This window comes from Canis aureus, chromosome 30, assembly GCF_053574225.1.
Source record: "Canis aureus isolate CA01 chromosome 30, VMU_Caureus_v.1.0, whole genome shotgun sequence".
Classification (NCBI taxonomy): Eukaryota; Metazoa; Chordata; class Mammalia; order Carnivora; family Canidae; genus Canis; species Canis aureus.
The window spans coordinates 40,025,631-40,051,461 of record NC_135640.1 but is presented as its reverse complement, the minus strand read 5'-3'; the positions used below and the strand labels follow the sequence as shown (position 1 = coordinate 40,051,461).

At 49.0% G+C, this 25,831-nt stretch overlaps 1 protein-coding gene across 1 annotated transcript in view; it reads right to left on the bottom strand.

Moving 5' to 3' along the window:
- Positions 1–22,651, bottom strand: part of MX1 (MX dynamin like GTPase 1) — a 28,692-nt gene extending 6,041 nt beyond the window's left edge. The window contains exons 1-12 of the mRNA XM_077879275.1: positions 22,530–22,651; positions 18,621–18,710; positions 17,513–17,633; positions 13,528–13,714; positions 12,117–12,254; positions 9,752–9,906; positions 8,964–9,102; positions 8,248–8,446; positions 6,117–6,195; positions 4,410–4,532; positions 3,961–4,102; positions 823–981 (exon numbers count right to left, since the gene is read on the bottom strand). Coding sequence (XP_077735401.1) covers positions 823–981; positions 3,961–4,102; positions 4,410–4,532; positions 6,117–6,195; positions 8,248–8,446; positions 8,964–9,102; positions 9,752–9,906; positions 12,117–12,254; positions 13,528–13,714; positions 17,513–17,611 — 1,420 coding nt within the window. The 5' untranslated portion in view covers positions 17,612–17,633; positions 18,621–18,710; positions 22,530–22,651. The remainder of the gene's footprint in view (positions 1–822; positions 982–3,960; positions 4,103–4,409; positions 4,533–6,116; positions 6,196–8,247; positions 8,447–8,963; positions 9,103–9,751; positions 9,907–12,116; positions 12,255–13,527; positions 13,715–17,512; positions 17,634–18,620; positions 18,711–22,529) is intronic.
- Between the last annotated feature and the right edge of the window lie 3,180 nt (positions 22,652–25,831).

Below are 25,831 nucleotides of genomic sequence, written 5' to 3'. Positions count from 1 at the left end.
GTCCCACTTCGCCACCTCTGGGAAGGAGAAAGGGGCTGGAGATGGAGTTAATAATCAATTATGTCCTTGAGATAATGGATTACACCTCCTTTGAACACCCTAAATGACAGGGTTCAGAGAGCTTGTTGAACACAGCCACGTGCCAAGAGGGTGGTGCCCCCCGCCACCGTGTCACAGAGCAGAAGCACCTGCCCTGGGGACCCTCCCAGACCTCCTCTACGTATCTCTTTCACTCCCATCCTTTATAATAAACTGGCAAAGGTAAGTACATCCCTTAAAATGAGCCAGTAGAGAGAAGTAAAGTGTGTTCCTAAGTTCTGTGAGCTGTTCTAGCAAATTATAGAATCTGAGAAGGGGGCTGTGGAAACTCCAATTTATAGTCTGTCCATTGGAAGTTCAGCCTAGAGACGCCTGGGTGGCATCTGCTTTTGGCCCAGGGCGTGATTCTGGGGTCCCGGGATCAAGTTCCACATCGGGCTCCCCGCAGGGACCCTGCTTCTCCCTCTGCCTGTGTCTCTGCCTCTCTCTGTGTGTGTCTTTCATGAAAAAAATTTTTTTTTAAAAAAAAGGAAGCCCAGCCTAAAGTGGGGGCCCTGCTGTGGGCCTGAGCTTTTATGCTGTAAGATCGGTGCTAATTCAGCATCGGAACTGAACCGAGATGTTGAACACCCAGTTGGTGTCCAGAGGACCAGAGAATTAGTCCGGTTCTTGGATGCTGGAAAACACCCCCAGGCAGAGGACTCTGGAGTTCAGCACTGGTTTGGGTTCAAGCCTTTCCCTGCCCTAGACATAAAATGCCTAAAAGCAAAATCAAGAACTCACCAGTTACCGTGTGCAGCATATCAACAGCTGGCTCTTCCAGTTCTTTGATTTGTTGTTTTATAATAATTTCGAACGTCTTGTAATTTACAAATCCTGGCAGCTCTCTGCCACGATACCGATTTTCAAATTTCTCCATTTGTTTATATATAGCTTTGTAACCTGGAAGACAATGGTTCTGAATTATTTTACAGAAATAACCTTGTGGGTCTTTTTTTTTTTTTTTTTTTACACACTACCATTTGAGACTTTCAGCAAACACAGAGAGGCAAGGGGCAAAAAAAAAAATTTTTTTTTTCAAATCTGATTTGCAAAACTGAAAGAAATTCGGGGTTTGCAATAAAAAGCCAGATCTCAAGACCATTTCCTTAGTCATCTCCAGACAGCAAGTATAGGAGCTGGGGTGTGACACCAGAGGGCAGTGAATGCACAACCGAGGAGCAAGGAAGAGGAACTTTCCCAAGAGGAAATCCTGTAATGTTTACCAAAGAAATTGTATCACAGGAAAAATAAAAACGACCATGAACACCACCCAGAATCAGTGACATATCATGAACGAAGTCACGTGCAATAGTGTGAGTGCAGCGTGTTTTTAAATCAAATATAAATATAGCAGAGTCACCAGGCACATAAGGTCACTGTCTGTCATAAGACACTTTTCCTTTACACTTTTGGAATTCTTTTTATTCTCGACAAACTGCACTGTGGAGGCTACCTCCTCTGGTAGAAGTTCAGGAGGGCTCTGGTGCCTCTTTTCGAAGAACCAACCAGGAATCAAGGTCTGGGTATCATCTTCTTTTGGTCGGGAGACATGTTCTCATAGGATTTTTGTTTTTGGTTTTTTTTTTACGTGGAGATAGAATTCAGATGCTACAAAATCCACCCGATAAAGTGTACAGGTCAGTGATTTTTAGAACATTAACAGAATTGTGCAGCCATCCCCGCTAGCTAATCCTCACACACCTCTGTCACCCCCTTGGAACCTGTGCCCATCGTCATGTGCCCCCCATTCCTTGCCCCTACAGCACCTGGAAACCTCTCACCTGCTTCCTATTTCTATGGATTTGCCTGCTCTGGGCATTCCATATCAACGGAATTTTTTTTAAAAGTGTATTTTTGTGTGTCTCACTTCCTTCACTTAGCAAGATGTCATCAAGATGCATCCATGTGGGAGCATGTTGAGTGCTTGATGCCCTTCTGTGGCTGAATAAAGATTCCGCTGTCTGCTGCTAAAGGCTGAATTGTATCTCCCCGAAATTGATATGTCCTAACCCCTTGCACCTCAGAAATGTGACTGTGTTTGGAAACAGGACCTTTAAAGAGGCGATCAAATCCAATCTGACTGGTGTCCCTATAGGAAGACGAAAGCAGGACACAGACCCACACAGGAAAGTCCACGTGAAGATACAGGGAGAAGGTGGCGTCTACAGGCCGTGGAGAGAGGCGTCTGGAGAATCTGAACGTGCCGGTCCCTTGATCTTAAACTTTCAGCCTCCAGGATTATAAGAAGATAGGTTTGTTCAGACCCCCGGTCTTTGTGATGAAAGCCCCAGGAGATCAGTAATGGGGACATGAACACGCGCCAGCCATCCTAACATGCGAGTGAGACGGGGTCTCTCCGTGGCTTTGGTTTGCATTCTTCCGATGGCTAATGACGCCGAGCATCCATGAGCCCCTTGTATGTCTTCATTTAGAGAAATATCTTCTTTAATCCTTTGTCCATCTTTAATTTGGATTATTTGTCTTCTTGTTGTTGAATCCTATGAGTTCGTTGTATAGTCTGGATTCTGGACCTTATCAGATGTGTGGTTTACAAATATTTTCTCCTGTTCTATGGGGTGGGGTGGGGTGGGGTGCCTTTTCTCTCTCTCTCTCTCTCTCTCTCTCTCTCACACACACACACACACACACACACACGAGGATTAAAAACACACATTTTTAATCTTGACGAAGTCCACTTCGTCTAGTATTCCGTTTGTCGCCCATCCCGTTAAGTGCTGTATCTAAAAACCGCCTCCTAATCCAAAGTCACGAAGATTCAAATCTACATTTTTGTCCTAAGAGTTTTAGAGTTCTAGGGCTCATATTTTGGTTTCTTATCCATTTTGAGTTTATCTCTGAATGAGGGGCGAGTTAGGAATCTAAATTCTTCTTCTTGCATGTGGGGGCCCAGTGATCTGCAACTGATCATTCGTTGGGAGGAACTTAGCCCCTTAAAAAAAAAAGAGCTACATTAGCTCACGGGCTGTGTGCCGTCGCAAGCTTATTGAGCAATGCATGAGGGGGTTGCTGGAGGTCAGGACCGTTGTCTTCCTTGAAAGGGACAGTGGTCCCTCCCTGACGTAAGAACACGCCTCACGGCAGGGGTTCGACCCTCTGCGCCGCGGATCAGTAAGCAGTATGGGAGCTGTGCACACGTGGCGAGTGGCCACCTCCTTGTTTTTTTTCCACCAAGAAACACTGTTATTTATCTTGTCCCACCTTCCATGCCCTCTGCCAAGGAGCAGACAGGACCGAGAGGTGTGGCTTTCGAATTGTGCAAAAAAAAATGGCACGATCTATCTTCCCACGTTCATTACCCAAAGCCAAGGACAGCGGTCAAACCGAGCCTCGGGTCAGCTGGAATAAGTCACGGAACCCACCAAGCTGCCTGAATAAAGCAAGGTTCCTTAAAATTCCCCTCAGCTGCTGCAGCTTCATCACTGGTCTGTACACGATTAACTTTGAGCTTCTTGAAATATGGAAACCTAAACTTCAGGTCACACTTCCACCTTTTTCGGACTCTTGAGGATTTGGTGCTGCAAGGCGATGCCTCGGGTGTGTTTCGCGTCCTCTGTGTCGCCGCCGCCACCGCCGCAACCATGAAATGCACTGAGATACGCCTGGCCTTCAAGGCCACGGCCAGCAGACCGAGCCCAAGGCGCCGTTGTTCTGGGGCCAGCGGCACTGGGGCCCGGGTGCGTGTGGCAGGTGCCGTGTTGACCCGCCGCTGTCGAGGGAGGGCTGGTCCTCGTGGAGGCCTGGGCTGACCTGGGCCGATCCCCCTGCGTGTTCTGGCCAGGTGTCCTCTGAAATCTGCAGCAGACACCTGCTGGCCTGAGCTCAGGGATGTGGGCCGGGGCGCACGCGGCTTCCACTCACCTCTTTGGAACTTCTTTTCAATCACAGCGCTCCATTTGTGGAACTCATTTCGGATTTTGGTGAACAGCCGGCTCTCGTCCTCCCCCACGGACTCCTCCCCTTGGATTAAGGAGCTGATGTCTTGGTTAAAGGCATTCAGTTTCTATCAAGAAGAATGGGAGTATAAGCGGAGACGTTCCGAACACAAGTGAGGGGGGCCTGGAGGGCGCGTGACTCCTCGCCACCTTGCCGGGGTGACGGGTCCCCGCACCCTGCCCTGACCGCCGCGGGGTCTGGGGGAGTCACTCCCTGCTCACTGTCACTCCGCGCCCCGGGCCCTCTTTGGTGCTGAGTGGGCAAACTGAGCCCAAGTCAGCTTTCGGGGAGCAGGATGAGAGTGCGTGCGACACAGGATCCCTTTCTGGACCACGAGGTGCGATTCCCCGACTTGAGGCGATGGCGATACTCACATCTATCAGGAAAAACATTTTCTCGTGCTCGTCTTCGGGCACATCTGAGCCGTACTTTTGTAACTCCTCTGTTATTTTCTCATGATTCTCCTTTATCTGATTTTCTAACAGAGGCAGGGTTTTCTGAGGAAAACAGAAAATAATGCAAAGACATGAGTACGGACAAGGAAGGAGCAGGAGCTCCCAGGCCTCCTCCTGCAAAGTGTGCCTGACTGCCTGGCTTCCTCTAGGGAGAAGATGGAGGGGGGGTGTCCGCAGGTGCCAATGTCACCGAGGCCTCCCTGTGCCCCCGCTCCCCAAAAGACAGCCTTCGGGATGTGCTGAAGCGACCACCCCATATGATGCCAGGAAGGATTCCTTCTGTGACCACATTACATACACTCTGCAGGGAGATGAGAAAGAGCCACTTAGCAGCAGTTAGAACAATCTGAGATCCAAGCAACTTTTTTTTTTGATCCAACCAACTTTTACGCTGTTCACAAACTAACTGTATCAGGGACTTCTGTCTCTGATAACGTGGTTGATGGCATGCATGAGCTCCCTCTTCTACTGCAGTCATTGAAAACTGCGGGCTGACACATCAAAGCATCCCTGGAAATGCCTCTGTGAGCGGGCAGGCACAGAACAGACACCCAGAGGCACAGCCAGGTGACGTGAGCACCCAGGGATGGACGAGGAGGGAGGAGTAGAGCCTCATGGGGCATTTGTAGGAGAGAAGAGTTGAGCTTACGTTTCAGAGCCTCCCTTGGTTGGGGCAAAGAATAAATCCAGGTAAGCTTGCTCAAGGCGGGGAATCCAGTGAGCCAGCATCTTCTTTCTAAGTAAAGCCGGGCCCTCAAGGAGCCAGGCTGTCACGATGTTGGGATGCTGAGCACCACCCCACCCTCCATCCCCATTCCTGGGGACTGTACGGGATGCCTGAACTCCACGCTGAGTGGGACAACATAAAATCTCTGTTGAACATCTGTAACTACAAGCCAGCCCTCAAACAGGGTTGCTGCCCAAATTCCCACTCCCCGAGGGGTTCCCCCAAAACCTCACGCTGAGAATTTGTAAAGCAGTTCCACCGGGAGGCCCTTCTTGGGGATTGGCTGAAGCAAACGTTGCCTCTCTCCCTGCACAAACCCATTCTGAACCCGGGCTTCCACGAACAGCCGCAGATCACGTTCCAAAACAGGCCCAAAGTCAAAACCCTGACCCAGGTCCTCGTAGGGGCTGGCCCGCAGAACCAAGGCTTCTGACATTGGAGTTGTGGAGCGCAAAACACAAGTGACAACTCTTTCTGAGGGACGGCAAATGTGAAAGTGCAGGAGAGTTCTGGCCAGACAAATTTGAAAAAGAACCCACAGAGAGATTTAAAATATGAAATATAAGCACATCACAATTACCGGGACATTATGGACAGTGGCTGACTAGGAGAAAGGCAAAGTTGGTGCAGTGCCCTTAAGGCTTTAATTTTTAATTAGGCCACGTGGGTATAGCCTATCAGTTTTCATCCAACCTGTGGTCCTGATGTGTAGCGTCCACACCATCTGGGAGCTTGCTAGAAATAGAGAATCCCAAGCTGCACCCCAGACCCACTGAACCTGAGCTGCACCCTGGAGAGATCACCGGGGAGATCCGTTAGTGGGTTAGTCAGGCCCCCGTGGTGGAGCTTGGGGCCTACGGGATTCTAGTCAGAAAACGGACAGCTCTGCACGTGCTTACACAGATGTGCGTGATGAGCTCAGAGGTCAGTTTCTCCGCCAGGTTGGGGACTGTGGCCCTTCCTTCCTCCAGAAGAACCCTGCAGACAGAGAAGAGAAGACATGCACACATCCACCATGGTGTGGCCAGGAAACGCAAGTCGGCTCTCCGCTGCAGGGACAGTCAAGTTCCTTCCACCTGGAAGGGATGTCCTGCAAGTGGTACCCAATGGAGGGTCAGAACTGGCTTCCACGGAATGGTGACCGAATTGTAGTTATTTTGGATACTTCAACAGCGGCAGAGAGTTGTACCGAATGGTTGAATCACTTTATAATTGTTGAATCAATTATACACCTCAGACTAATATAACACTGTATGTTGACAACTGGAATTAAAATAAAAAAGCATAACTTAAAAATGGTACAGGGGACCCTAGGTGGCTCAGTCGGTGGAGCATCCAACTCTTGATCTCAGGGTCATGAGTTCAAGCCCTGCATTAGTCTCTACACTGGGCATGGAGCCTATTTAAAAAAATAAAAGGGATGCCTGTGTGGCTCAGTGGTTGAGCATCTGCCTTGGGCTCAGGGCGTGATCCCAGGGTCCTGGGATCGAATCCCGCATCAGGCTCCCTATAGGGAGTCTGCTTCTCCATCTGCCTGTGTCTCTGCCTCTCGCTCTGTGTCTCTCATGAATAAATAAAATCTTTTTAAAAAATGAAAAAAAATGTTTAAAAAAATAGTATTGAGTGATTCCTTCCAGCTGATACATTAAATATGCCTCATGACATGTGACTATAAAACCAGTCTTTATAAAAACACACGTGATCACTTACAAATGTATTTTCATAACACTCACATCCTTCTGTGTGTGATGCACATGCCAGTCTACACAATGCATATCGGTATAGGGCTTCACAAAAATACACTGACGTGTACCTACGTAGGAGTGTGCAGGATACGGGTTTGTGGGACACGGCCCTTCCTCAAGATGAGATCTTACACCATGAGCTTTTTTGGAGGAAGGAAGCCTTATTCTTACTCCACCCAAATCTATGTTCGCTGAGTTATTACAGGATTCTTTGTTTTTCATTTTTTTGAACGAACATTTTTTATTTAAAAAAAAATAAAGCTAAATCCTCTTTGACCATGGTGCTCATTCCTTTTATATTTATTTTTATTTTTTTTTATTTTACAGGATTCTTTATATTTTATTTTATTTATTTATTTTTAAAGATTTTATTTATTTATTCATAAGAGACACAGAGAAAGAGAGGCAGAGACACAGGCAGAGGGAGAAGCAGGCTCCATGCAGGGAGCCCAATGCGGGACTCGATCCCAGGACTCCAGGATCACACCCTAGGCCAAAGGCAGGCACTAAACCGCTAAGCCACCCAGGGATCCCGGATTATTTATATTTTAAAGGATTTTTTAGGCTAAAGGGCAGCAGGGAACCATGAGTTTACATGTCTATTTGTGAAAGTACACGCATGGCTAAGTGTTGGTCTCTACAACTGCCAACTTTTTAAATTGTAATAAAATGTACATAACATAAAGTTTATAATTTCCTCCAGTCCATTGATTGATAATCAAACTCATGTGGCCAGTGATTTGAAAGGCCATGTTTATCATACATCAAATATATGTATCTGGGTCAATTTCCGGGCTTTCTAAATTTTTTTCTATTCTGAGGCATTTACTTCTTCATTCTGGTTCAAACACCATATATAAATGACTATAGCAAATTCCCTCATCTGATTTTTTTTTTCCTCATCTGATTTTTTAAATTTATTTTCTCCTATACTTTGACAATTCCTCTTTAAAAAAAAAAGACTATTTATTTGACACAGAGAGATCGAGAGAGCACAAGCAGGGGGAGCAAGAGAGGGAGGAGAAGCAGACTCCCCACTGAGCAGGGAGCCCGACGCACGGCTGGGTCCCAGGACCCTGGGGTCATGACCTGAGCCAAAGGCAGATGCTTAACCGACTGAGCCCCCCAGGCGCCCCCATGTCAATTCCTCTCTTATTCTTCCAGACGATTCCCAGGGTCATTATACAAGCGCACTCACACATACACTCCAAATATCTCCTTTGTCCCCAGGCAAAACAGAGGTCCTAGGTTTGGGTTCACCCATAAGAAAACACAGCCAGGGTACCTGAAATGTGGGTGGTCCTCAAAGAAGTCTTTCTCCTTCTGCAGAGCCTCGGCCAGGCTCACTTGGTCCTGGATGTCCTGCTGGCCCCGGCACTTGACGATCATGTAGCCCTTCTTCAGGTGACAGACGAGGTTTTGTGCCACGTCCACCACCTTGCCTTCAGTCCCTCTGTCCACCAGGTCAGGCTTTGTCAAGATTCCTGCAAGCCGGGGCCTTTTGATTAGAGAACACTCACAGCCTAGCCTGAGGGCAGACCACAGCCCAGGGTGACGCAGAGCCCCCGCCTGTGACAGAGCCAGCTCAGGCTGCACAAAGACAACTGGCCCTCCTGAGTGGTGGTGGGGGGCCTACCTCCCCCAGCTCTTGGCCCTTGCCAGAGAGACAGCAGCATATGATGACCTTTTAATTTTCTTTCTGCCCAGTGGCAAGGTCAATCTAGTATTACTGCAGTGGTTTTCAAATATCCCTGTGCAGCAGAACCCCCTTCCCGAGGCAAGTCTTAGGATGCAGGGCCCTGCCCCGTAGAGTCTGACACAGGAGGGTTGGCGGGGTCGAGGCACTTGAATTTCTAAACATTCTGCAGTTATTCCTGCAGCAGGTGGCGCGTGGCCCACCCTCGGAGAAGCACAAGTCCGGCCAGGACCAGCGGCATCATTGGCTGAGGCTGCTGCAAAGTGAAGACCACCTATGGTGTCTAGGTTCTTCCTTCTTCTTACCTATGGTCCTGTCTCCATCAGGGTCCACCTCCTGAGCCATGCTCAGTGCCTCCGTGGTGGCAATGTCCACGTTGCAGGGGACCACCACCAAGTTGATCGTCTCCTGCTTAAGGATGTACTTCCTAATGAGTTGCTTGGTCTGCAGAAAAATAAGAGCATATGAGAGGAGGGACAGGGCCTGACCTTGCACTTGCTTTGGGACCTCAGAGTCCCAGGAGTATCTCCCCAAAAGAAATGAGCCCACGGCAAATCCTGGTGGCACTTAAAACTCATGCCTGGGTTACAAGAATCCAAGTTTCCCCGTGGCAGAAACAGAGCTCTGGGAAACCACCAGATCTTAGCCCAGTAACTGCCTTCTAAGACTCCACAGCTGATAACCACAGGGAAAAATAAAACTCAAAAAAGCGCTCAACTGTGCCCTAAATCTTTATTTTATCTATTGGGTGACATTCGCCAATACGAAAATATCATTATACTTGTTTCTAATGCTTTCTCTCCCCACATAAAACCCCTTCCTAATACACATTGGTCTAGATACACCACAAAATGTAACTATAACCAAAAACGAGTCACGGGGTAAAACGCAAACGTATGTAAAATGGATTTCCAGTCTTGCCTGTTGGTCTCACACTCCCCAGAGTGCCTCCATCTGACTCGGTAGAGGCCACAGAAACCACCATGCTCTCTCCATCCACTTCACACCTCCTGAGATTCACTATCCTGGCTCAGCCCTGAACCCACTGCTGTCTGGGGCACCACTCCGCAACCCTCCCAGACCAAGGTTTTACCTGGCGTCCGATGTCAGCTGGCTGATTGCCCACAGCCACCCTGGTGATGCCAGGGAGGTCTATCAGGGTCAGATCCGGGACATGAGGAGAGCTGACCTCCAGGCTGATTAGCTCATGACTGATCCCCTGTCCTTCCCCGGCAATGGCATCCTGGGCTAGGGAAGGGGGAAATGAGAGAAACTCAACAGAGCTTATAGTGGAAGCATCTCCCTACAGCCCTACAGCAAAACTTCCCTGCCATGAGTCCTGGACAAGGCATATCTGGAACAGATGTACTTTTCTGGAGCTAAAAGGAACCTCAAAGCACAACTCAGTATTTTCTTTGCCAATGGGCAGAACCATATGCAGAGAGACCTAGTGAAAACATCCCTCAAGATCACCCCCACCTGTACCAGTTCAGAGCTGGGCAGACCTGAGTTCTTCCTGCTGTCACACCTAAATCTTCCCATTGATGTCATTAGGAAATTACCAACAAGGTAAAATGAAAGCAAATAAAAACACACAGGGACTCTTGAAACATGATCTGGAAAGGTATGGAGGGGAATGTGCTTATTTCAAGGAAGATGAGCACTGGTATTCCATTATGGGATTTCATTTTACTTCTTCCTCCTTAATGATGAAAATTTCAAGATATACATGGATTTTGTCAAATTGTTAGCTGCTACCATTTGACTTCTTTCTACACCCAGAATGCCTTTTTGGCTTGTTTTATACACTCAAGACCTTGGGATGAGAGTGACAGCAATGGCATGTGTGTCATTATCTGATAACTGTGCCTCCAATTTCCATTTACCAGATATGTGGTTGTGAGATTAAGTTTGGCCCATGAGATAAATGTGACAAAGGCACAGGCAACCTCCATAAACTCTCCTGAACAGGCAGGAAAAGCCCTGTGCTGGTGTCCAGCTGGCTGGGACAAGGGAATTCTGAATAATTATGTGGCTTTGGGAGTGACGGCCACACACAACGAGAAACAACATGGGAGTCTGGTTCCTGACGCTGGAACCCTCAAACCAGCTCTGGTCTGCCCACCTCCAGACATCTACATGAGAGAGAAATAAAATGGGCACATTGTTTAAACCACCGTGTTAGCAGCCCACGTGCACAAATGGCCTCAACAGTCCCTTCCATCACTGTCTGCATGCTCCTCTACAGGGTGACCTTCTCCCATTCAGACAGTCTGTCCCTTGACATTGGGCTTGCCCATGTGACCCCCTTTGGCTGACAGGACATCACAGAATGGATTGCAGTAGAGATTGAGAACTTGTGCATGGGGCTTCTCCCCCCTTGTTGCTGGGAAGCCCTCTACCACCATCTAAAGAGCCCAACTTGGCCTCCTGGAAGAGGATGGCCACCACATGGAGAGAAGGCCTGGTCATTGCAGCCCCGGGCTTGGGTATGTGACCAAAGCCATCTTGGACTGCTGGACCCAGCAAGCCAGCTGATCCTCTGAATCACGAGTAATGAACAGTTCCAAGCCATTGGGTTTTGAGATCAGTTTGTTACACAGAAAGGGACAATTAAGTATACACAGTGGTTTTGAATTTTCTGCCTTAGGAGCTAACCTGACCCCAACAATCACACAATAGCATTTTGACTATAAAACATCCCTTAACTTTTGTAAAAAACAGTCTGTAAATACGACTTAGGGCTTCTACTTCATAAAAGTCAAACTCCTTTTCTGCTGCTCAATATTAATGTTATGCTACTTTTGAACCCTCCTCAAATGATTGAAAAGCTTATTTATTCTCCTCAGTCTCAGCAGCAGCCAATGGGGTCACTACTGGTCCTTCCCTACTTCAAGTGCTATTTCCCCTTTCAGATGCTTCAAGTTGGCAGCGTGACCTGCGTGGCTTGCATTCACTGAGACCTATCGTAAGTCAGCCCAAGCTAGGATTATGCACACACATGCATTTCACTCTTGGCGGAAAGGGCCCCAGGAAAGCTTCTAAAGAGGGTTCAGGAGTGTTCCAGAATGCCTTTCAACCAGGTGAATTCCTACGTGAATGGGAAAGAGGTTTCCCAGCCCCACAAACCGATTCTTCCTCCATCAGATCTGTGGAGGGGGAAAGCCCTTGAATAAAGGACAGCTCCTCCTTGTTTAAATTTTAAAATTCACATTACCTCCAGATACTTACTTACAAACTAAGCAATAAATTGCTGAGATCAGATCCTGTCCAAGGTGCTGGTCATAATGAGGGTCAAAGAAGAGAAGCTATGAGGGAGCCAGGGCCTGGCTCACAGGGTGAGAGGAAGACCAGCCCAGAAAGGGAAGGTAGGAAGAAGGACAGATGGACCTCCTCCCACTTCACACAGGTGACCAGACATCCAAGCAGGTGATGACAAACAAACATGGGGCACTCACCTTTATTGATTTCCACTTCCACCTCTGAAGGGTCTGAAATCTCCATCTCAGTATCCTGGTAACTGACTTTGCCTCTCCACTCATCCTCATTTATGAGCTTCTTCAGCTTCAGCACCAGAGGACATCTTGTAACAATACCTGGAGGCCACATGCACATCAGTCCTATAAACTCTGCTCTTAGCGGTCCCAAAGGGTGGCCTCAGACCAGTGGTGTGCAAACTTTTCCATGATCATCTGGGCAGACTGCTAAAGCAGTCTGATCTTATTCTGTCACATTCAGAAACATTATGTCTGGGGTGGCCTTAGAAATATGCATCTAGAGTATGCATCCCAGGTAATTTTTTGCTCATGAATGCTTGAAAGCCATCACTTTAGGTTTCTCACTTCATCTCAGTGTATTGCCATCAGCTCAGATGGCACACTGCAGTGGGAAACCCCCAAACTCAGGCAAATATCCTCCATTATTCCCCAGGATACAGGATCTACTACCATAAGGGATGTGTACTGCTGTCACCAGGCCATCCTACCACAGTCCCTTTGCTCCAAACTTCCAGATCCCACCCTCTACATCTGACCTGTACTTCAAGGTCCATCTCAGGTCTACCTCCTTCCCTTCAGCCCTCACTGATCCCTTGGCCTTGGCACTCAAACAGCACCACTAACCAGAGCACCAATCTTGACCTCCCATTTGGAAGGTCACTTCATGAGAAGGGGCTCAGGAAAGACACCCACATGCACATGGTTCTAGGGACCCAACTACATTTACTTAGACCTTCCACAAAGTGCAGGTTACATACAATCCATACAAAAATATGCAACACAAGGTTGCTATGGACTGAATCATGCCCCCCCCCCCATTCATATGTTGAAGCCCTAACCTTCAATGTGACTGTATTTGGATATGGGGCCTTTCTTCAAAAGGGTAATTAAGGGGCACCTGGGTGGCTCAGTGGTTTAGCACCTACCTTCAGCTTAGGGAATGATCCCAGGGTCCTAGGATTGAGTCCCACATAGGGCTCCCCGCAGGGAGCCTGCTTCTCCCTCTGCCTATGTCTCTGCCTCTCTGTGTCTCTCATGAATAAATAAAGAAAATCTTTTTTTTAAAGGGTAATTAAAGTTAAATGAGCTCATAAGAATGCAGCCCTAACAAATATGATGGCATCCATACAAAAAAAAAGAAAGTCATCAGACATCTGCATGCACAGAGAAAGGGCCACATGAGGACACAATGAGAGGATGATCATCTGCATGAAGAGAAAGGTCTTGGGAGAAGCCAACCCTGCTAACACCTTGGTCTTGGACTTCTAGCCTTCAAAACTATGAGAAATAAATTTTTGTTGTTTTAGCCTTGTAGTCTGTGGCATTTTGTTATGGCTGCCTGAGCTGACTAATACAGAGGGCAAGTTCTTACCACTGCCTCTTGGAAGGGCAACTCCTGACAGAGCCTCCAGCACAGAGCTCTTGCCCGAGCTCTGGTCCCCAATGACAGCAATGGCTGGCAGGGCCAGGTCCTGCTCCACACCCAGCGCCCGCAAGGAGTCGATGAGGTCGATGCATGGGCGTACCTTCTCCTCATATTGGCTACACAGGCTGTTCCCCTAAAGAAAGCAGAATCAAAGAATTCTGTCCTGGCCTGGAGGACTTGTTCCATCAAAGATGGACAACTTCAATCATCCTAATACCATAGGTTCATGGAGCTCACAAAAGAGAATGGGAAAGGAACAGAAAGAAATATGTAAAGAAATAATAGATAAAAATTTCCCAAACTTGTTGAATGATGAACCCAAAGACCCAGGAAGCTCCATGAATCCCAAATATAAGAAACATAAACTACATCAAGGCCCATTTTAAACAAATTGCTCAAAACTGGTGATGGAGAGAAAGTTCAAGCAGCCAGGGACTATGTTACACATTAAGGAGCAAAGATGAAATTTACAGTAGATTTCTCATCAGAAACAATACAAATAAGAAGAGAGTTGAATAGCCTTTTTTAAATACTGGGGGATTGGGGGAAAAAAATCCATCAACCTAGAATTCTATACCCAGCCAAAATATCTTTTTAGCAAATGAAGGCAAAGACTTTTTCAGACATAAAAAAGTAAATGAATTAATCACCAGCAGTTCAGCACCATAGGGAATATTAAAGAGTCCTTCTTTAGAATCATAAAAAATAATTTGATTACTTCAAAGAAGGCAGGGACAGAGAAAAAGAGAAATAAAGGACAGATAGGTCAAACAGAAAGCAAATAGTAAAATGACCTCAAACTTAGTTACATTAACATGCACAATAAATATAAATGGTCTAAATATGCCTAGAATAGTCAAAGTGATTTTGAAAAAGAAGAACAAAGTTGGATCACTAACATTATCTGATTTCAATATTTACTTAAAAAGCTTCAGTAACCAAAACAATGTGATACTGGTGCAAACATAAAGAAAGAGATAATAGAACAGAATATGTATTCCAGAAATAAACTGACATTATGTATGGCCACCTGATTTTTGACAAAAGTGCAAAGGCAATGTAGTAGAAGGATAAGTTTTTCAACAAAGGGTGCTGGGACAACTGGGCATTTATATACATGCACAAAAGAATTTTGTGTCTATATTCCACATCGTATAAAAAAAATTAACTCACAATGGATCATAGACCTAAATGCAAAACCCAAAACTACAGAACTTCTAGAAGAAAACAGGAGAATAATCTTTGTGGCTTAGGATTAGGCAATGTTTTCTTAGATGTGGCCCCCAAAGTACAATTCCTAAAAGAACCATTGATAAATTGGACTTCATCAAAATTGAAAAGACCCAATCTTTAAAAAAGACTTTTAGGAGAATAAAAGCAAGCCATAATCTGGGAGAAAATGTTTGCAAAACATATATCTGATAAAGGACTTATGCCCAGAATATATAAAGGACTCTCAAAACTCAACAAGAGAACAACCTACCTGATTAAGAAGAAAATACGAGAATGGGCTTTGTAATATATATATATATATATAAGTTTTAGTAGTTCCTTTATATCACGGTGAGAAGCTATTTACAGTTTGTGCCAGATCAGCTTTCATTGTCGGGCGCCATCCTGTGCATTGCAGGAGGTTTAGCAGAACGCCTGGCTCGTCATTCACCCTGAGGTGAATACCACCAAAGTGGTGTTTGGAGACCCCAAAATGATTTCAGACATTGCCATGTGTTCCAAGGGGATAAAGCAGCTCTGGTTGAGAACCACTACCTTACAAAGTACGTGAGTACAAAAGTTGATACACAGACAATGCTGACAGATTTCTGCAGAGAAGGGGGTCCATACAGACAAAGACCCCCTTGACCCAATGTTAGTGGGGCCCCTTTGAGCCCTCTTCTCTGCTTTACCTCTCTTGGGGTGCTGAGTCCAGACTTAGCAAAGAATCTGCTAAGGCAGTTCATCCAGAATCCGCTCACCGTTTAGAGTCAATCAAGTTCCCTCCCCTGGCCCCTTGTTGCTAGCCTGATCTTAGTAACTCTTGCTCCTCTCTCTCACCCTTCTGGCTGTCTATATATCCCCATCGTCCCTTGCTACCCTGACTTCGATCTCTCTCCCTTATAGCCATAGCCTCCAATAAAATCCTCCTGGTCATATTTTTAACAAGTGCCTGCTGTGATTTTTCTCTATAACAAACTTCAGAAAGGTCTGGAGAACACCTCCACAGGAAAAGCCCTGTGGTGGTCATGCTGGAAGACTGCCTACACCTTTGTACCCACCAGATGCCATCTTAGCCTTCCTCATGGGTTCTTTTAGGTTTTCATTTCTTTATATCACCCATTCACAAGAGTTTATAAAACATGAATAGTAGTGCTTGTGCATGAGCCAATTACCTGAATTAAGAAAACACACAATCTAAAAAGAAAAAAAAAAGAAAACACCAAAATTCCAGTATGCTCCCCCATCACCTTCTTGCTGTCACCCTTCCCCACACCCAGGGTCCCTCCATCCTGAGCTCATAAGAACCTTGTTCTTCTGTATGGCTCTCTCACCTACCCATCTTGAAGCAATACACTGCTTCCCGCTGCCTGACTTGGAACTTTATATAAATGGGACCACACCATACATTTTTTCGATGACTTGACTCTGTTTCACCATGAGGTTTTTCAGACCTCATGCCTTGATTCTGACTCCTATATAAGAATTCTACTGCATGAGCGTACCGCTATCTACATATGTGTCCACCATTCACGGGTGCTTGTGTTGATTCTGGGTTTTGCTATCACAAAACAACATCATTTTGAACATGGCTCTCAGCGAGTACACCTGCAAGAATTTGCATAGTGGTTCTCGAACCTGAGCACCAACAGGATCACCCAGGAGGGCCCATGAAAACACAGATAGATGGTAGGCACCACCCCTGGAGTTCCTAGTGCTTTAGGTCTGGGGGAGGTGGCTGTGTGGGGATGATATTTGCATTTCAGACACATTTGCATTTCGAGCTTTCCAGGCCTTACTGAGGATGCTGGTCTCCACACTTGGAGAACCAAGGTCTACAAGGTCTACACGTGGAAATAGAATTGCTGAATTATAAAACACACCCATTCAATGTGCCTGGAAAAGGCCAAGCTATGGCCAAGTAAGTGCCTACGAGTAGCATGAGCTCTTACCACCCCATATGCTGCTGGTTGGAGTCAGGCAAGAAACACAGTTATATTAGGAGCCCTCTTATCTTTCTATGCCCTTCAGTGGCTTTTAATATTGTTTAAAATACTATCAAGCATCGATTACAAAGATGGAGTCAACTTGAAAGAGGTTGACGACCCATGTGACTTTCAGATGCATGACAGCAGTAAAGAGAGCTCTCTCTCTCTCATAGTCACATGAAGTAAATACTATTATCATTCCCACTCGGGAGATGGAAAACCAGGCTTTCAAACCAGGGAGGAAGAGCCATCTTATAAACAAGATCCTACAGCTGGAAGTGTCCGCATTAGGATAAAACTCAGGTCAGACCAATTCCACAGGCCAAGTTTGGCTCCCTCCATCCCCCCAAAATCCCCCCTTGATTCTGGGAAAAAGGGCACCACACGGCTTCCCTGTGAGGGAGCGTCACAATGACACCTGAGGGTTGCAGCTGGAGGTGGAGCCATGCAGTGGGCACGGGACAGCACAGTGGTCATTGAACCAGGAGCCCATCAGTGTCTCCCGTGGCTTCCCAGGCTGAAACTGCACCCCATCAACCAGCATCAGCCAAGACGGACCCCAGCTGAACAAGGGAGGGATCACACAGGCAAGCAGGGCAGGAGGGATAAGGAAGCAGCATCTGACAGCATCTGGGTGGGGGCAGCAGGGAGGAAGCACGGTCTACATGGACAGTCCTCACACAGACACGGCTCATGTCCACACAGATAGACTTTTTCAGATAGCAACTTACTATTCCCTGATTTTTCTCTGCCTTATCAGTAAGTCCGTTTAGTAACACATGATTGGGTACAGGATTCGAGTCAGTGATTTTTCCTTGTGAATTAACCATCTTCTTCCTTTATCAATGCAGCCTAAAACCAAAGCACATCAGAATTAAGACAGTTCAGAAGCTGAGCCACCGTCAGTCACAGAAACACGCCTACCGCAAGACACAGCGGGGACCCACCCTGGGCTCCTTAACTCTTTAGGAAAAGAGTTAAGGAAAAGAAATGACAACAAGGAGCCGAAGGATGAATGGAGACAGACCTGCCTCCCAGCCCAGCCCTCTTCAGGAATGTGCTCCAGAGCCCAAAAGAGTCCTTCCAACTACATACTTCCTGTTACAATTTGAGGTCAAACATCAAAAATCTTTTCGCCATAAATTTAAATTGTGGCAAAGAATAAAATTACTGTTGTGCTTTTGAAATTCACATGTAAAAGTAAAATTATTACAGAACCACTTCCAATGTAGCTGCAGGAATCTGAATATTATGGGAATTTGTTTTTGTTTTGTTTTGTTTTGTTTTTTGTTTATTTTATTTTATTTTTTTATTATGGGAATTTGATACCCAAAATTATGGTTGAAAAAAATACCTGACCTTTAGGTTCTTTTACTTTGTTCCTCTTGCTCTAGACTTCATATTTTTATTCCATTTCCCCCATACAAGTGTATCTTACTGCCTTTTACTTTATTTTTCCCAGTTTTATTGAGGCATAACTGACATCCATCACTGCTTAAGTGTGAGGCGTACAGCACGATGGTCTGATTTATACATTTTGTGTATTTTGAACCTATTTTGATTACCACCATAGGTTCCACTAACACCCACCTTCTCCTATGTATACAATATAGATACAGTATCATTTTCTTTTGAAAGAAGTTAATTAACCACTTTAGCATACTCATCTGCATCCAAAAAACATATACATACATATTTGAAATTCATTTTTCATAATTTCGGGGACCACAAGTCTCTAAATATTAAATTTTACACATCTAATAATCTCAGGTAAAAGATCGTGAGAATTTTTCCGTAACTTGAAATAAATGTTATGAAAATTATAAAGCACGTACTTACCTCCAACACAACTTCCTTTTAACTTGACGACGTAGCGCTGACTAGCTGGACTGAATCACAGAGCTGTTCTCTCACGCCCGGTGACCACACCTGGGTGAATAAATGTGAGCGCACATCAATGGAAAGTCCCACTGCTGAGAACGGTGTGCAGGGGATGTGCGTTGAAGCGAGGTCATGGTTCTCAGAATCCTTTTGGTAAATCTTAGATATCTTAGTTCTAAGATAGATGGACAAGGCACAGAGCCTTGCTATAAATTTACTGCCTGACTCCATGATTTTTTTTTTTTTTTTTGATGCTCTCTATGCTTCTTTTCACAAGACCCTCCCCCAAGAGCTATGCAATCTTCCTTTAATATCGGGGCAGTTGAGGGGTGCCTGGATGGTGCAGTCAGTTGGGAAACCAACTCCTAGCTTCCGCTTGAGTTGTGATCTCAAGATTGTGGGATTGAGCCCCGAGTCGGGCTCCATGCTCAGTGTGTGGGGTCTGTTCTTCCCTCTGTCCCTCCTGCTCATGCTCTCTCTCTCAAATAAATAAATAAATCTTTATAAACAAACAAACAAATATTGGGGCATTTGAAAGAGCCAGGTTAAAAAAAAGGGTGAGGGGAGAGAAGGATGTATTCCTTTTTTTTTTTTTTTTTGGATGTATTCCTTTTAACGCAAGTGGGAGAAAGGTTTTCTGAAAGGCAATCGATTGTAACGACTACTTACAGAATATGGAAATTTGGAAATTTACTTCCTTAGCTCCCCTTCCTTCTCCTCTATGCTTTTGGAATTGCTCTGTGCTCAAGGGGTCCCAGACTGGAGCTCCAAGTTGAAGACCACAGCTGCCTCAGTTGGCCTTAACGCATCCAGTCAGGACATCCATGGTCCCCAGGGCTTGTAACTCCATGACCACAGGTTCAGATTCGGTCAACACAGGATTTTGTGAAAATTTCAGGAGCAGGGTGATCTCCGTCATTAAAGCCCATTTCTTTTTTTTTTTCTTTTCTTTTCTTTTTTTTTTTTTTAAGATTTTATCCATTTATTCATGAGAGACAGAGAGAGAGAGACAGAGACACAGGCAGAGGGAGAAGCGGGCTCCCCTCAGGGAACCTGATGTGGGACTTGATCCCAGGACCTTGGGACCCACTGAGCCACCCAGGTGCCCCAATTAAAGCTCATTTCTTACTCATCCATTACACTCAGCACCCCACAGCAGCTGTCAAACTCAACTGAATGCATTCACTAGTTCCAGCCTTGGTGGAGTCAAACTCCCAGCCCCAAACCGCTTATAAAATGTCTAACCCAGGGTAGGCCGGGTGGCTCAGCGGTTTAGTGCTGCCTTCGGCCCAGGGTGTGATCCTGGAGTCCCGGGATCGAGTCGCACATCGGGCTCCCTGCCTGGAGTCTGCTTCTCCCTCTGCCTGTGTCTCTGTCCCTCTCCCCCCTCTCTCTTTCTCTCTGTGTCCCTCATGAATAAATAAAATCTTAACAAAACAAAAATAAAAAATAAAATGTCTAATCCCTATCGCATGTTTATAGACAAGACTGCGAGGAGTACTGAAGTAGGTGCACACCACCCCCAAGCCTCCATCCTCACCCATCTTGCTCAACCCCAGCAGCCAGGACGGACGGCCTCTTCTCTCACTGCCAAAGTTTGGGGCAGGGGTGGGGGAGACTACCCAGGGCAGGTCTGTGAACACTCAGGGCCCTGCTGTCCACCGAGGCAGCTGTCCAGCTGCCCCTTGAACGTTTGATTTCAGAGGGTGGAAGTTTGCCAGTGGCTTCCAGACCCAGACACCATCCAGCAGCAGGATCACTGGGCAGTCTCCGCACTGGGGGGTGGAGGTGGCATTCAACGGGTGCCAAGTGGGTTGCCACCCTTGTGGGAAAGCCTCCTCAACCCAGACTCCATAGAGATCTCCCGACCCCTCATAAGCACCACCAACCAGTGCGCATCCTGCCAAATGACCGATTCAAAGTCCACAACGTGCCCAACAAAAATTAAGTCCAGTTTTAAAAATAATCCTCGCAGAACTTAAATTTACCTTTTTCTCTTGAAATCCCCTGATGTTTAAATTTTTTATGGTGTACTTTAGACCTAATGCTCTCCACTTAAAGCTCAGTGCTGGGAGGTGAAGGGAGGGGGTGTTAGAATGGGAGGGAAGCCAGGATGGAAATGGGGGGAAGGGACGCCCGCATGACAGGGGCTCCTGGCCATCCCGGCCAGCAGCTTGGATCCAAAGTGGAAAAAAAGAAAATGAGGGATGCCCGGGTGGCTCAGCAGTTGAGCGTCTGCCTTCAGCCTAGGGCGTGATCCTGGAGACCCGGGATTGAGTCCCACATCAGGCTCCGTGCATGGAGCCTGCTTCTCCCTCTGCCTGTGTCTCTGCCTCTGTGTGTGTGTGTATTTCATGAATAAATAAATAAACAAATAAATAAATAAATAAATAAATCTTTTTAAAAAAATTTTTTAAAAAAATGACACAGGGCTCCTGGGTGGCTCGGCGGTTTAGCACCTGCCTTTGGCCCAGGGCATGATCCTGGAGTCCCAGGATCGAGTCCCGCGTGGGGCCCCCTGCATGGAGCCTGCTTCTCCCTCTGCCTGTGTCTCTGCCTCTCTCTGTCTCTCATGAATAAATAAAATATTTAAAAAAAAATGACACAGCTAGACATTTCAGGAGCCGCCTGGGACTGACAGCTGCGGGTCAGAATCACTTGACAAAACCCGATTTAAAATTTAACCAAATTCCTAGAATCCCACGGGCACAGCTCAGCGGTCACCAGGGGTGGACAGAGCGCAGGTGTCAGAGCCTGGTTCCCTAGGTTAGCCCCCGGGACCGTCTCACCTCCCTCCATCCCTGGGGACTAGCGTGTTCGCGGCCCATTCCTGGGCAGGGGTCCCTCCCCAGACGCCTGGGTCCCCCCGGGGGGGGGGGGGGCGGGGGGCGGGCCTGGCACCTGCCGCTCCTTCCCGCTGGGCGGCTCCGGACTCGGCGCGCCCCCTAGCGGGGACCCTCCGCTCCACCCTCCGCGTCCGCAGCGGCTCCCGCGGACCCCGCGTCTACGCAGTCCCAACCGTGCGCCCGCCAGGCTTGCGCTCCCCGACAGTGGGAAAAGTGACAAAGTCAAAACGTCCCCGGAGCAATGGGGAGGCCGGAAGGGGCCTGTACCATTCCTCCTCAATCCCACCGAGGACCCTCCGCGGCGGGCCTCCGCGGAGAAAGAGGCAATAGTACGTCTCCCACCGACATCCGCCCCTCCTGCACCCCGGCCCACGAGAAGCCGCCATCACCCCGAACCCTTGCATTGCTCTCGGGTGGACTAATGGTCAAAACAGCCCCTCCCCACCCCCTTCCAGCCCTTGGTTGGGCGGACTGCTCTTACGCTTTTGCCAAGACCTTGCGTGTCCGGGATTGCGCATCTCGGCTATTCCCGAACAAACCCACTTCGGCGGGCGAAAGAACTCACTGCTTTATTTTTCGGGTCAACAGCAGGAAATACAAAAGGGCCCGAGGGGTGGTCCACCCTGGAGGTGGCCGTGGAGGCCCCGCCGCGGTGGATGTGAAACTTTCTCAGTGCGCATCCCCTGAAAGACCCCCCCCCCCACCTGGCCGCCACCCCCTCCGCCTGCCCACCTTCCCCAGCAGAAGAGCCCGCAGGGTTGAGGGGGGCGCTGCTCCTGATGAGTCATCAGAGCCTCAGCAGCCTGTTGGCCCGAAGAGAACCAGGCGCGCCAGAGCGCAGCATCCCCATCCCCATCCCCATCATCACCAGGGCCAGCCGCTACAATCTTCCATCCCGCATCTCTCCCCAACCGCCCCCCCCCCGCGCCCGCCGCCCCGGAGAGCTGGTCTCTGCAGCCAGCACCCCCCCACCCCCACCAGCCCGATGGAAGATGCTGGGACCCAGGAGCGCGACACTCACCTGTCCCCGCGCAGCCGCGAGGGCCACCGGCTGCCCCTCGGCTTTTATGCAGCGCCAGGCGCCGCCCCTCGCGGTCCGCCCGCCCCCGCAGCCGCCGCGGCGGAGAAATGAAACTCTGCTGGACGCCAGGGAGGGGGCTCCGGCGGCGCAGAAACGAAACCGGGCACCCCGCCCCCCTCCACCTCCTCTCTGCCGCTGCGCCCTGGGGAGCCCATCGCGGGGAGGGGGGGGGCGCAGGCCCCTGGGAATAGCACAGGATTGCCAATCACAAGCAAGCTATGGCAAAACCACAGGCAAGCCCAACACACAGAAGGGAGGAACGTTATTTTATGGAGAAGATGGAGGAAATGGGGGGTGGGGATGTTGAACAAAAGTCTATTGGAGAGAAGCGAGCATGGGGGTGACGGCAGTTTCCCGTTGGCTGAGATGCACGGGTGGCCGATTTCTGGTCCCAGGTGCGGCGCGCACACTTCCCTGTTGGGCCCTAACTGATGGTTCTCCCCTGTCGTGAGTCTGCGCTGGATCTCAGTCTGCCTGGCCTGTCACTGACACCCAATGGCGCCACCCTCCCCACTTAGCATCCCGCTTCCACTCCAGTGAGCTGCTCTTTATTAATTTTCACCAGATCCTCATCCTCTGCCTCCTTGTCCACGTCAGGTCCTCTGGGGAGTTGGGCGCATCTGATTTCTCCAGGATGGAGATGGAGGTGGGGGAGGTGGAGGCAGAGAGCAAGCAGGCCCAAGAGTGGCCCTCCCTGGGCGGGGAGTCACATTTCCTCTTGGAAGGCCTCTCCATTCTCCTTAGCTCGGCTCGGAGTCCCAGACAAGAGGCTCCCCGAAGGCTGTGATGGGAAAGGGCCACCCCAGTCTGCTGGAAGACCCCAGAACCCACCTCAGCTCCAAGCCCCCCAGGGTCAGGGAAAAGCCCAGATGGAAACAAAGGTAGTATGGCCCACCCCAGAGAAGGGGAGGAGGCCCCACAGTTCGACTCTCTGGTTGAACTCTGCTCTGCAGTATCCACTGCGGGGGTCTGGGCAGCCCAGCCAGGAGGGGGGCAGAAGGGGGGACACAGGCTCTCCCCATCATCAGGGAGGACTTTTGGTCTGGCCACTCACTCCTGTGAGCCTGTTACTCTCTGGTCAGGAGGAAGAATGACACCAATTCCTGATGGGCTGTGAGCAGGATGGAGGAAAGGTGCCCACGGGTACACGGGAAAGTGTGGGTGCGCGTGCAGAGATAGGACGCAGAACTCCGAGGAATCATGGTCCTTTTGCAAACCCAGGAGGCTCTCCCCAACCACTCAAGTTGAGGAATGACATCACAAAGTGCTCTGGGGCAAAAGTGACAGCCAGGTGGAACCAGTCAATGCCCGGGCCAGGACTAGGGGAAGGTGGCTGATAGGTCTGGTGTGCCAAATTTAAAAGGCACTGCTCGATGGCTGGCTATGTGGCACCTCCCTCTCCTGATGCCAGGGACTCCTGGTGTGAGATTTTAGTACCTCCCTGTTTCTAATCTGCTCATTATAGGAAGCTCCCTGAAGGGCCCAGGGGCTTGTGAGGGGTATAATTCAGAAATAACACAATAAAAAAAAAAAAAAGAAATAACACAATAATAAGACCTAGGTCCTGAGTAAGGCCGTGCCACACGCCAGCCCCAGAGAGTAAGTCACCCACACGGCCCTCCTATGACACGAGGAAGGCCATCACTCCCAGTTTATGCATGAGATGGGGAGACCACGGAATGAGGTCCCTGCTGGGTCCCAGGGCTAGGAAGGGGCCAGCACGCAGGAGAGCTCAGACTGCCACCCCAAGTTTATTCCTCAGCTCTGGAGCATCTTCCCTTTGCTCCTCCACAGGCTCACAGTCTTCCACCCGAATTACTGACGATTCCTTCTCTAGAAAAAAAAAAAAAAAACCCTCACTGATGACTGTGTATTCTATCAAGTAAGTGTCAAACTCTTAGCCTTTGAGAACTGTCTTTCCGGCTCCACACCCCACTCAGACATCCCTGAATGCAGCCCACGGTACTGTTGCCTGTCCTTCCCCCCAGGCTCCCAGAGACACCCTCTCCTCCCCCGCCAAGTCCCAACTGTGATGCTCCCTGTCTATGCAGCCACCCTTGGGAGCTCCTTCCAAGCCTGGGTCATGCCTCTTCCAGCCCATCAGCCCATCTTAGCTCAGTCTTAGATGTTGTTGCTCTCAGGTGGATGTTGGGTGGTGGGCGGGAGGGATGCGGTTATCACCTACCTCCATGGGGCTGACACGTCCACAAAGGCAAGCCTGCATCCCTCCAGTGCCTACCACCTACCAACAGCAGGTGCTCCGTAAGCATGGGCTGAGTTTAATGGACTGAGGTGCCCAGCCCCCTCCCCCTGGGCCACCAGGACCAGCGGGCACTGCCCTCTTACTGTTGTTTCCTGTGTGCATTAAAAGACATCTGGCAAAAACCCACGGAGAAGCACATTAGTAGACAATCACCCTGCTGCCAGTACGCAGGTGCCCAGGACACCCCAGGTGTCTCTGGTCCTTGTCCAGCCCTCTCTTCACCAGACAGCCCTGGCCCTGACCTGCTGTGGACAGCTGTGCTGGTGTTAATGGATGGAAAGCCATGCCTGGGAAGCTTCGGGGGTCGCTCCCTACCTCCTCCAAGCCAGTGGAATTTCCCAACCGCCCCCCTCCGTGGAAATGGACAGCACCCGGCTTATGTGCTGTAGGGAGTGGGAGTGTGTGGGGTGTTCCCAACTGCTTAGCTTGGCGCGCCAGCCGTGCCCGTGCCCGTGCCCAGCCTCCCCTGGCTCAGCCCTGCTCCCACTGCTTATTGCTCACTACACACAACTCCTCCAGCTACTCCTCCAGCTCGGGGGTGCTCCTCCTCCTCCCCCTGCACGCTGGGCTCCTTCCCAGCTCACAGCCTCCAGCCACCTTTCCCAGACCCAGGGGGCGCTTCCTGGGAGCCCCAGGTTCCCTCCCATTCCCACCCGCGGACCGTGGCCTCATCGCTCGGCCTCGACCTCCGTGAAGGCCCGTCGAGCCCCCAGCTTGCCCCAGGGCCGCAGCAGGCCGGTGCAGCTGCGGCTTCACTTGGGTCTAGCACAGCGCGTGGCGCAGAGTATTTCAATACACGTTTCTAGGAGGAGCGCCTGAATGGGGAGTGGGAGGGCTGGCTGTGACCCTCAGGCGACCCCGGGGGCTTTACCCTCAGCACCTCCTCCCGGATTTCCTTTCCCGGTCACCTCGGTTCAGTTTCAGTTTCTTTTTCCCTAGGTTCCCAGAAAGGAAAGTCACGAGAGCGGAAGGAGGGGGC